The sequence below is a fragment of the Nipponia nippon genome, unplaced genomic scaffold (genome assembly GCF_047370975.1).
Source record: "Nipponia nippon isolate SJK-2023a ecotype South Korea unplaced genomic scaffold, ASM4737097v1 scaffold_2, whole genome shotgun sequence".
Taxonomy (NCBI): domain Eukaryota; kingdom Metazoa; phylum Chordata; class Aves; order Pelecaniformes; family Threskiornithidae; genus Nipponia; species Nipponia nippon.
Window position 1 is genome coordinate 13,782,673 of NW_028262336.1, and position 12,776 is coordinate 13,795,448.

General features: G+C 39.2%; 1 protein-coding gene across 1 annotated transcript in view; it reads right to left on the reverse strand.

Moving 5' to 3' along the window:
- Positions 1–12,776, reverse strand: part of PROS1 (protein S) — a 35,753-nt gene that overhangs the window by 15,895 nt on the left and 7,082 nt on the right. Inside the window, exons 5-7 of the mRNA XM_087758833.1 lie at positions 9,503–9,625; positions 9,221–9,343; positions 7,168–7,293 (exon numbers count right to left, since the gene is read on the reverse strand). Of these exons, the coding sequence (XP_087614959.1) occupies positions 7,168–7,293; positions 9,221–9,343; positions 9,503–9,625 (372 nt within the window). The remainder of the gene's footprint in view (positions 1–7,167; positions 7,294–9,220; positions 9,344–9,502; positions 9,626–12,776) is intronic.

Sequence of the window (12,776 nt, forward strand, 5' to 3'; positions counted from 1 at the left end):
AACGTGAATAAATCACTACCATTTATGGCAGAAATGATGTTCTGAGTCAGATCTCTTCCTTTCCCTATAGATGTCATGAAAACTTAGAGTATTAAGAGTATATATGGCAAGTATGTGAAGGAAAGGACGTGCAAGTATGTGGAGGAAAGGATGTGCTTTATTGACATAAAACCAAAATAATCTCAGGGCAAAATACCTTTTAAAATAACACAAAATAGTCTCATAAATAACTAAGTTTCAGACAGCATCTATTTGTGGAGACCAAACTGATTTGAGCTGCAAGTAAGCTAAACCAAGTAAAGGAACTTCATTTTCTATTTAATAGGTTGTACACAATAAATAATTTTGAAAGAAAAGGCTGTATAAAATGCCAATGTAACTGTTACATTTCTAACACAGAAACAAACAAAATCTCTCCTGGATACAAGACTCTAATGAGGGTGATTTTGGGCCTCAGATTAAAGAAACTACAATACTTGTTTTAAAACAAATGGCGCTTCTAGTGGGAATAAACAATTTTGTACTAATGCATGCATTTAAAAAATCTGAATAGAATAGACTATTTCAGTTGGAAGGGACCTACAATGATCATCAAGTCTGACTGCCTGATCACTTCAGGGCTGACCAAAAGTTAAAGCACGTTCTTAAGGGCATTGGTCCAAATGCCTCTTAAGAACTGACAGGCTTGGGGCATCGACCACCTCTCTAGGAAGCCTGTTCCAGTGTTCGACCACCCTCTCGGTAAAGAAATGCTTCCTAATGTCCAGTCTAAACCTCTCCTGGTGCATCTTTGAACCATCCCCATGCATCCTATCACTGGATCCCAGGGAGAAGAGCTCAGCACCTCCCTCTCCCCTTCCTCAGGAAGCTGTGGAGAGCCATGACATTGCCCCTCAGCCTCCTTTTCTCCAAGCTAGACAAGCCCAAAGTCCTTAGCTACTCCTCACAGGACATTCCTTCCAGCCCTTCCACCAGCTTTGTTGCCCTCCTCTGAATGCATTCAAGGACCTGAACATCATTCCTAAATGGCAGGGCCCAGAACTGCGCACAGTACTCAAGGTGATGCTGCACCAATGCTGAATACAATGGGATGATCGCCTCTCTTGACCGGCTGGTTTATACTGTGTTTGATGCACCCCAGGACACGGTTTGCCCTCTTGGCTGCCAGGGCACACTGCTGACTTATACTGAGCCTGCTGTTGACCAGCACCCCCAGATCCCTTTCTGCAGGGCTGCTCTCCAGCCACTCCTCTCCCAGTTTATAGTTATGCCCAGAGTTACTCTGTCCCAGGTGCAGGATCTGGCATATGTACTTGTTAAATTTCATCCCATTAATCATAGCCCAATGCTCCAATCTATCTGGATCCCTCTGCAAGGCCTCTCATCCTTCAGGAGAGTCAACAGAACCTCCCAGTTTGGTATCATCGGCAAACTTGCTAATGGTGCATTCAACTCCTGCATCTAGATCATTGATAAATATATTGAACAGAACTGTCCCTAGAATTGAGCCCTGAGGAACACTGCTGGTGATCAATCATCAGCCAGATGTCACCCCATTCACTACAACCCTTCAAGCCCTGATATTCAGCCAGATCTTCACCCAGTGCACAGTGTACCTGCTCATTTCACAGTTGGACAGCTTGTCCAGAAGGATGCTGTGAGGGACAGTATCAAAAGCCTTACTAAAATCCAGAAAGCCTTACTAAAATCCAGAAAAACTACATCCACCGCCTTCCCTTCATCCACGAGGCAGGTGACCTTATCATAGAAGGATATCAAATTGGTTAAATGGGACTTTTCTTTTGTGAACCCATGTGGACTGTGCCTGATGATTGCATTATTCTTTCAGTGCCTTTCAGTAGTACCCAGTATGGTCTTCTCCATAATTTTTCCAGGTGCTGAGGTTAGTCTAACAGGTCTGTAGTTTCTTGGGTCTTCCCTCATGCCCTTCTTGTAAATTGGAATAACATTGGCTAGCTTCCAGTCAGCAGGGACCTCCCCAGATTCCCAAGACCTTTGGTAGATGACTGAGAGGGATCCTGCCATAACACCTGCTAGCTCCTTCAGAACTCTGGGATGAATCCCATCAGGCCCCATGGACTTGTGAACATTCAGCTGATACAGCTGGTCCCTTACAATTTCAGTGTCCACAAATGGAAAGTCACTGTTCCCACACTTGTGGTCCTCAGACTCAGGGGACCAGGTAGCCCAAGGTCTATCAGTATTATTAAAGGCTGAGGCAAAAAACGCTTTGAATGCCTCCACTTTTTCTTCATCCCTATTAGATCACTAACAGTGAGCTCAAATCAACTGCTCTGTACGTGGTTCCACTGCCTGTCCCAGGAGGGTTCTCTGAGGATACACTGAGTCATAAAGACACATGGAAGACCTCAAGCCTTTGACCAGCAAGTGTTGCCAGAATGCTTTGCTCTTCTGGGGAAAGGTTTGATACATACTGGAAGACAGTTCCTAAAATATAACTGGAGAGTTGATGACTGGCTTTTTGGATTGTTCAAGTTCCACCTGGTCTTAGGTACATAGCTGCAAAAAAGGTTACATAGGAGTTTCTTCTGCTTCTTTCTACTCCTTCAAGTGCCTCATCCATCCAAAACGTCAGCTAACTGAGTAAAAGGAATTGTTAATATAGAAATATAGTACTGGATGTTTCTTCAAGTTGATCTGACATTTTGCAAATGTTTTCTGTGTTGCATCCTCATAACTGAAATTAGTTTTAAATTATGAGCATATAAATTAAATTGTGACTGTGTCTGAAATTACAGTCTCTTCAGAGGTGAATGTTTGCTAGTGTTAAGAATTTTATCTTTGCTCAGATTTGAGAAAGCTGTCCTATTAAAAATCGCTACTCAGCATGTATACATGTATGCGCACATGCGCAGACTCCTGCAACTGTAAATTACCAGCCCTCTACTCATGCTTTCATTCCTGTTTCATTCATTTTGGCCTCTGTCGCCTGTAGTACTATTTAGGGGAGTAAGACACAAGGGTGGATTGCAACATCTAAGCATATATTTTGGAGTCTTATTCAAACTTCTTTCTGTATGCTTTGGAGATAATGCCTGCACATTAGTCACATGGCAGGATTTGGTCAACTGTTAAGAAATATTCTGCTGATGCCTATGTGCAACTGATTGACCCCTCCGTTTTCTCCAGCTACAGCTAGATTACCTCTTACTCTTTTGTTTGGCATGTGTACTCCTTTCCATTTAGAAATCATTAAACTGTTCATGGTCTTGATGGGGGTTGCCTAACCCTGTAGATTGCAAGCTCAGCTTGGTGAAAGGGATTCTGCTGTGAAAGTCACTTCCTAATAATTTCTGGTGACTGGCAATTCAATGTCTACTTAAAACTAAGACTACAAGATCATGTGTTACAATGTGAAGCTGCTTTTGTAACTGTTGTTTGTGCATCCTAGCAAACATGCAAACGAGGCAATGACAAAATCCAAAATGTAGCCTAGCCATACTATGCAATGGGTGAGGAGAACACTTCCTGTGTCCTTTCCTAACCTGCCTGTTTTGGCACAAAATAAAAAAAAACATTCCATTTATGATCATTTTGGGATCTGAAAAGGCCAAAAAATCCACCTAGGCCTAAGCATACAGAGAGAAAGAAAAAACAAAACAAAACCAAAAAACACCAACCCTATAGCCTGCTTCACTGTGGAGATGTAAAAGGAAATAAAAAATTTAACACCTCCCAAGAGTAACCGGAGTAGAGAGACGCTGAGAAGCACCTCTCTTCCCACACCCTTCCCAGAGGAGCATGACTCGGTGTAGACACTTTAGGAAGCATTGTTCTCTGAGAAAGATCCTGTCCCCCTTCCAGTAGTTGAAGAGCTAGCAGTACAGAAGTAAAACTACAAGCATTGGTTAACCAGTAGCACTAGAGTAAATCTGAGTGCTGAATTCTCTGAAAGCAGCAGTTAATTTTGAGCACATTCCTCAGGCCCAGGGCCTGCAGACAAACAGAGACTTAGGAAGTTATTATGAAACCTTATCACAGTTTGACAGATGAATTTCTATCATTAAATCAGCTACTCGGAGACTTGCACCAGTCTTGCGGGGGTGTAAATTTCCATTACCAAAATGAACCTACTGCTCAAGGGTAAGGTCCCACTCCAGAGTGTACTATAGTAGCAGAGGCAAGCTTCTTGGATAGGTATGAAGTCTCCTTCCTCAGCAGATGTTCTGGAATCCCTGATCGGTCCAAATGGCAAGATCTCCCCATGCGGAGCTAATTGTTCTGCTACAGAAATGCTGACATGCACAGGCTGGAGCGGACCAAGTCCTTTGGAGGTTTGTTTTAATCGTTTATGCTATAATTATCCTGCTTTTTTTTTATTCCAAGTTGTAGTCAGCATCTTTGCATGTTTGAGCTATTTCAAAGGCTTCCCACAGATGTGTCCAAATGTCAGTCCCACATCATAAAACAGTCAGCAGAAGCTATTTGCACAAACCCATGAATCTGAGCAGCATCCTGGGTTCATACAGCTGCTTTCAGTGGAAGGCTAAAATAGCTTGCTTTGGGTAAGTTGCTAAGCTACGATAAAATCAGCCACAAAGGAGCTGCATACCATGTCCTAGAAGGGAGCTACTCTATATAATGCTAGGGAAACATGGTGATTTCCTCAGAGCATGGATGTGGGTAGGCAGGGTTTTGTGCGTGTTAAACAATTCATGTGGGAAGGGGAAACCCTGATTCCTTGTCTCAAATTTTCAGATGATGTGGTAGGGAAGGACTAATATCTGAAATATGTGGACATACTCTGTGCTGTTTGACTAACTGATTCAGTCACTTCTTTAAGAGAAATTCCCCCTTCAGAGAAGGAAGATTAATATGGGGAAAGACATGCCAAAACTTTGGTCATTCTTCAAAAGATGGGTTCATCTTGGTTTGTCTCCTTGATACTGACTGTAAGACAGACCGCTCTAGCACATTAAGCATGCTTACTCATTCCCACTACCCCTTTTTTTGGCAAGGTGTTTGAAATTGCAAAGGTGGTGAGAAGAAGATAATCAAATTATGTATCTAAAATTGTATGGCTTCTATGAAACAAAGACTGGACTGTACAGATATTTTCCACTGATAATGTCTGCTAAAAGGTGGGGATGAAGAACTATAGCAACATTCTCCTACGAATGGGTGAGGAAAAAAAAAAACAAACCCTCTTCTATTCCACTCTAATTGTTTCCGTCATCATAGAGACAGTTGTGCATAAATGTATGTAAACTTGATTTTTCTAATAAGCATAACTGAATTCGGCCACCTACATTCAATATGACAATGAAAAGCTAATATCATTTAGTATTTCTGTAAGGCTACATTCCTGTCAGTCTGCACAATCCTATCCTTAGACAGGATTTGGTGACTCATTTAATGTGGTTACAACAAGGTCTGAAAGCTTAGCAGCATAATCCTCCTTCTAGGAGGTAAGACTTTGCTCGTTTTAATGTCCTCATCTTGAAAGCTTCTGGAATCCATGTTTCGGAAGAAAAACAAAAAGAAATTCAATTTGATGCAACTCATGTATCTGCAGAAAGTACTAAGAGGAGCGAGAATTAGATTAATTACTGTGAAGTTTTTCTCATTTCAGTGCATGCAGGGACACAAAATTGTCAGTAACGTTTTAATCCCATAGTAACTGGACAAAGAGCAGACATCTGAGTACATAATCATTACCACTGTGCAAAGCTTTGTCACAAGAAAGCTGCGTGAAAAGCCATGGAGCAAAAGATTCACAGCCAGCAAGAAGCTACTTTTGTGTCCTTTTGAACAATAATATAAAGGCAGCATTTAAAATAAAGATCAGTCACAGATGTATTTTTCTTAGACTGGCAATGTAGAAAATTCCTGTTCATAGTAAAACTCTAAGAGCTTATATATTTCTTCTACAATTGAAATTTAATTTCTGATGTGTGTACTAAACAGAAACTTTAACAAATAGAGAGCAATAAAACACATTCTATGACAATTATGCAAATACTTTCAATACTTGAAAAAAATTACTTTATGATGGTCTGTGTATGAATGGCTTCTTGCTGCTTTACTGCTAGCTATCAGTACTTTTCAACTTTGCTATAATTGTTACAGAACTTTGTTTTGAAATGCTTTCTTCCAGATTTTCATTTCAGAAAAGAATACTCCTGAGGAAAGATTCTTTTGGTGCAGCTCCTTTTTTCATATCTCCTTTTCTGGATATTTAAGAACGTTTTTATTTTAAATGTGGGGTCTTTATACAAAATCTTTTATACAACTGTCATGCTGTCATTTCCAGCCTAGAATGGAGATCAGTTCACTCTAACGCTGTTATTGTCTGGCATAACTAGATACCCCGAGGAAGGATTAGATGAATGTTATTTTAAATGGAATTCAGTGACCCCAGTGAAAAGCTCTTCCCAATATCTGAGATCTAAGGACATATAAAGGACAGAGACCGAGTCCCTGGCCATGAGGGCTAAATAAGCACCTAAACAGCCTATCAGATGGATAAAGACAAACTTTTTAGGTTTCTGAGACAACGTGATTAAGCATGGTTTTCATTTCTGGCGATTATCTCTTTATAAATCTTCCTAATTGTCTTGCCCAGTTTGGAATTGCCAAATAAGTACTTTTAATTGCTTTTGCTATAACTTGTCTTGAGTTAGGGGTATATATCAAACTGATTGACATCAAATATTCCATCCTTTTAACTGTAATGATGCTTAAAAACAAGGTATAAGACATTCAAGTAATGTCTAGATCCTCAACACACTGCTCCAAGTTATCTGAAAGAAACATACTAGCTGGTTTGAGAGCTTGGACAGAAAGTCCTCTCTACGGTGGGACAGGAGAGCTCCCATGAACTGAGAAAGTTATCTGGCATACAGCAGGACATGAGAGTATACCGTAACACCCTCCAACATCTGGGAATAAGTCATTGCAACTGTATACACTACATGTAATATACCCTGACTGAACCTCTGAAAGAAAAAACAATTGAGTCATACTGTAATAAACAATATGAAGATGAATAAATACACCATTAGATGAAATGCTGGAGTTTGGTATAGCAGTGGATTAAAAAAAAAAAAATCAACCCATAAAAAAGGGAAGATAACAGAAAGAGAAAGGGGCAGGGGGCAGGAGCGTGGTGGGGGAAAGACCTACCTTCACAGTTCTTGGAAGTTGAATTATATGTGTAGCCTTCTGCACATTCACATTCATATTTCCCCAGGGTGTTTTTACAGATGGCTGTCCCACAGATGTTTGGATGTAACACGCATTCATTTATATCTAGAAATACAAACAAGTTATTAAAAACAAGTCACTCTCTCACATACCATTTTTTCCTAACCCTATCCAAAACTGTGCAAACTGAGCAAGGCTGGCTAACTGGCTCTTTCTTTCTAGGTCTACCATGCTTTCATAGCAGACTATAGCTATAGCCATAAAGATTTCCAGAGGTCTCTAAAAGGCACTGCTGCATGCCCTCAGTGGAAAATGAATTCTCTGCCTGCCTACATTTCTCATTCTCTCATGTGTTCTGTGGATAACAGGAAAAGGCATGCATGTCCAGGAAGGTCGAGAGAGAAGCTGTCTGCAGATTTCCTATAAGCTAAACCATACTGCATAATAAAATCCTATCTCAGAAAAAGAAATCCATAAAGACAAGAGAGGATTCTATTAGGGTTTCTTACATGCTACAATCCATTCATGTCACAATCGTCTTTTAATTAGTTATGCTGACAGGTGTTCAAGTCCCTCACTGTCTCTCTATCCCTCAAACCATTTTAGTGTCTATCTTCTGTGTTGTTTCCAATTTTTCAATGTGATTTTCAAAATGCAGTTGTGACAACTGGATGCAGCATATAGTATCAATCTTACTAAATATCTTGTAGACAGAAAAATATCAGATCCTTGGTAGTACTTCAATCCCCACTTGTATGTGCAGGGATCATTCTAGTTTTATCTGTGGTTTTGTAGTAGTTGTGGAAATGGTGCTGCACAGGGAGAACAGATTCTGCCACTAGCTTGCTAGGACTCCCAAAGCGTTTTCTAAGTCAAAGCTGTCCTGAATTCAGCCTACTTTTCTACAGTTACCGTGTGTATTCCAAATTCCTAGGTGTATAATTTTGTAGTTAGATGTAATGAAACGCTTAAATCCAGTTTATCAAATGACCAAACTAGTACTCTGGGCACTAAGTTATATTAGTGTATCTTTATCTTTGATTATTTTTTTAACCAACTTTTCCAGTACCCTCCCAAGAACTACAGAGATTCTAACCAGCTTATCTTCTTGCCCTTTTTGACAAAAACAGCAATCTTGTGTTCTTCTGGAATTTCTTTGGAAATTATTCATTCGCAAAAAAAAAAAAAAAAATAGACTAAAGGAAGTGACAGCAGGAGATGGCCCTCAAGCGTGGCCTCTTATAGTAGCTGACATTACCCAAAACTGTTGGCATAGTTCAGCAATGAAATATATGACATTAAAATGGAATGAGGTGTATTTTTGTTCTAACTATACAGTGCGAATTGCTAATTATGTTAATACATAGTCTTTATCTGGAATGGAATGAAGCATGTAGGTCATGGCCAAGAATAAGAGACACAAGCATGTGCAGAAAAAAATTACGCTGGGTGAGTAAAAGACAAATCTTTCTCTCCATTACGAGCATTTTCAGATTCATTAATAGTTTCTTCTCCAATGAACTTCAAACTCCCAAAAGAGCAGCATCACTAATTAGGAGTGATTCAGCCTAAACCAGTGTTTACCAGACAGGATTTCCATGGTAACAATGTTAGCTGGTCACACCACTCTAGATTCTTGTTTCAGTATGCTTAAAGGGTATGTGAAACTGCTTAGTGACCAAAACAAGCTTTACAGAACTCTAGTAAGGAAACAGAATCTAATATATAGTCCTTCTCTTTTTTTCTTCTTCTTTTTTTCTTTTTCTTTCTGTTTTTTTTTTTCCTGAATTGGTTTCAACCCACCCCACTGCCTTGATCTGGTTCACTATACAGTTGCTCAAGTGCCTGCAGTGGTGTAAGGCTGCAGGTGGAATGAGTAGCCAGGTTGAAGCAGGGCTGCATCTTTCAGAGGCAACACAAGCTTCTGCCGACTTGGGGCATTTATGGAACTACTGGACTAAATTTTTTCCTTTCTAGTCCACAGGCGATGTACAGTCATGTAATGATGTTCTCCTTAAGTCTCACTTCCTACCTCCACAATCCCGTTTATTTGAATGCATGAAGTAGCCCTCTTCACATAAACAATGGTAGCTTCCAGGTAAATTGGAACAGCGTTGGCTACAACCTCCATTTAAGTCTTCACATTCATTTATGTCTAGAAGGAAAACAAAATAAAAATCTCTGCTTAGGGGAAGGCATTCATTGACCAGCTGTGTGGGGGTAGGTATACTTAAAGATCTGATACTATTCAATAATAGCAGGACTATAACTGTGTTCCTGAGAACTAACATCGTAATGAGATTAGAGACTATACCTTCTTCACATTTCTCTCCATGCCATCCCGGTTTACAGACACATGTATATTTGGCTTGTCCATCTATGCAATCCTCATATCCATCTTCATGGCATGGCAGAGGGCTACACTGGTTTGAAATCTCTGTGGGATGAAAAACATTGGAAATACTTGTTATTTGGGGTTATTTTTCCTCAAGGATCAGTTTAGTCTTTCTTCTTGTCTTCCCACAGGTACCTTTCATGAAATAGGAAAGGGCTTGATGCATAACATCAAGTACCCATACAACCGTCTTTCTACTAATTCTGTTAGCAAGAATTTGCAAGTGACTGAGAAAAAACAAAGCCACCAGTACTTCTCCTCTGTCAGACAGAAAACAACTAGAAAACAAATGACTCACCAAGACATGTTAATCCCTGCAAGAGGTGACCAAACACAGACTTGATACTATTTTTATTACATTTTAAGGACATATTTCATGATTTAAAGAACAGTGCTCTGCCCCATCTTATTACCACAAATTTCGCTAGAAATACTAAAGTTTCAAGAATACCAAGAATTCAAGATTAGAGAGATCAGTTTCTCTGTTCAAGGAGGGTCACATTTACAGAGAAACTAACACCTCGCGTTGCCTTGGCTGTCCAGGTCCTGTGGGTAGACTGGATACATCAGTGTCCAATGCTGTCACCATTTACAAACATTAACTTCAATGACAAACAAATTTGCATCATAAAGAGCAACTGAAGACTCTCTATACATGCTGGCAAGACCTCAGAAAGCAAGGCTCAAAATACATAGAGTGGGGCAGAGAACACAGAATTCACTGCCTTTTTTTGCTCTAACCAAAATACATAAAGTGCTTTCAACTTTTCCCACCATTTTCATAATTTTGCATCAGTATACCACATAAGGCATCATTCCATTTGTATCTTCTGAATATGCTGGTAGCTTTATGGACTGTTTTTCTGCAGGCCTCCAAACATTACAAATACATTGTTTCTACTTTAAAGTTATGTTCTTATAAAGCTCTGGAATGTCATTCTGAGAGGTGCTTTTAAAAAAAGTAGTGTCCTAAAAGAACAGATAGCAGAATGACAAGAAGAAAGGATTTAGTAACGTTCAGATTCAAGGAATTGGGATGAAAGGCAAGTGTTCCTGCAGACCGAAACTTGCTACGATTATGTACATAAGGCCTCACTGGATTTCTTAAATGTTTCTTACTTCACTCAAAAGAACTAAAGAATTGAGCCACATAGAATGATAAGTTTAACCTTCTGTGACTAAGAAAGCTAAATAAAATCTGCGTTTAGTATATTTGTCAATTCAATCTACTTCTAAATTCTGCTGCAAATAAAACCAGAAGCCCAGGGGACAGCCAAGCTCCAAAACTGTAGAACCCCTCGAGAAATAGGTGCTATGTGTCATGTAGTACTCATATTGCAAGCCAAAGGACTCCAGTTGCAGATGAAGACTGACAGAAGAAATTGCACAGAGAAATAAAAGAAATGGGGTTTATGTACGGATCCTTCACAGCAATTTCCAAGTGTAAGTTCTAGAACTCCCTACGTTTGTTTTTTCTCTTTTTTGATTATTTACTGCTTTTGTAGGTCTAGGAACAAGTGTGTGAACTAAGCTTGGTATGAGCAAAGCATTTTGTAAGTGATAGATGTGGAAGTTGCCCTTAGAGTGTGGAACTGGGGAACAAACTTGATTGTAAGTGTTTCTGAGCAAAAGGCAGTAATGGCCTGTGAAAGTCTGAACTGAGGGATTTGGTTGGCAGTGTGAAACACGAGTAGGTGGAATGAGGTGAATTAAGGATATAAAGGGCAAAATGAGGAAACCAATGAATGAAAAAAAGGAGAACTAGTAAAATACACTAAAGGAAAAAGACAAGACAGGATGGACAGGACTGGATGGACAAAGAGGTTATGTCCACAGATGAATGATTAAGATACCACTACAGGAACAATAATGTAGCATCCACTTGTTCTGAAAGCAGGCCTGGTGTTCCTCTTTTCCCAGTTCAGGGTGCCTTCTGACCTACTACCCAGTAATGCTTCTTGATAAACATTTGCGACAACAACTAAATGTCAGACGATATACAGCCTGCAACAGAAAGGGCAGATGGCAAGAAATATATTGTGGTACCTGCATCCTCTGCCACTCAGAGGCTCTGGTATCCATGAGATGTGTCATAGTGAGCTGGATAGATGTAAATGCAGGGATTTTTAAGTGCTTATTTTCAAAAGCAATTAAGTATGCAGATTTACAGGATACAGATGTTTAGAGACTTAAAGATGCTGCTTAGATACCTGCTTGGATTAGAAAAGTATGAAAAAGGGTCTCCTATTCCTGTGAAAATTTTCCTTTTCCTTCCTTGATAGGGATGAAAAAGTGAATGTGTTCACTAATTTTTGTAACTGTTTACCCAGAAATGTGTGTTCAGAAATGTGTGCTCATTTGTGTTCTGAAATAAGTCATTTGGGCAAATCTGAAAACATTGACATTATTTTTCAATTCTGTTTGCATTGTTATTTTTATTCCTTGATTTTTCTCAGCTTGAGATTCAAACTAGTCACTGTACTATTATGAACTAGTGCCCATTATTATTTAATCATTTCTGATTAGGAAAATTTGATTTTTCATTTTGACAATATGAAAACAATTTGGATCAGAAAGACATTCATAAAGACAAAACTTTTAAAATGATAAAAAATCTGTTAATATCAGCATCACAAAATCTTTGTCTCAATGAAAACATCTTAAAAAATTGTGATACAGTTTTAATGCGAATTTTAAATTCCACTTTTTCAGCAGTAGCTCTTTTCCAGAAACGTGCATAGATTTCGTTGTACGTTTAAGCCTTAGAAACACTTGAAAATTTTACTCATACTCTCTTTACTTTTCCTTTATCCTGGTGACTGACCAACACTAACAGCTTTTTAAATTTGACTTTATAATGTGAACCCAAATGGGGAAATACAATTACTACCAAGTAAACTAGTTGTTTTCACTGGGTAATACAGAAACACTGCATATTCACACAACTCTGCTATATCCTTTCCTCTCAGGACCTCTAATGAGAGTGAAAAAGAGTGAAATGAATAGGAGTACATTTTAGTTTGTGGCAGCAGTCATGTTGGCCAAGTGATCTGGAAAATATATTCATCCATGACCATGTGCAGTGTAATTATTAAGGATTTTTTTTGCCCTTCGTTGCTTTCAATGACAAAAACAGTGTCAGATGGTTAAGTATCCCTATTCAAACTAACTGAAAGCTTCTTTGATGTAACCA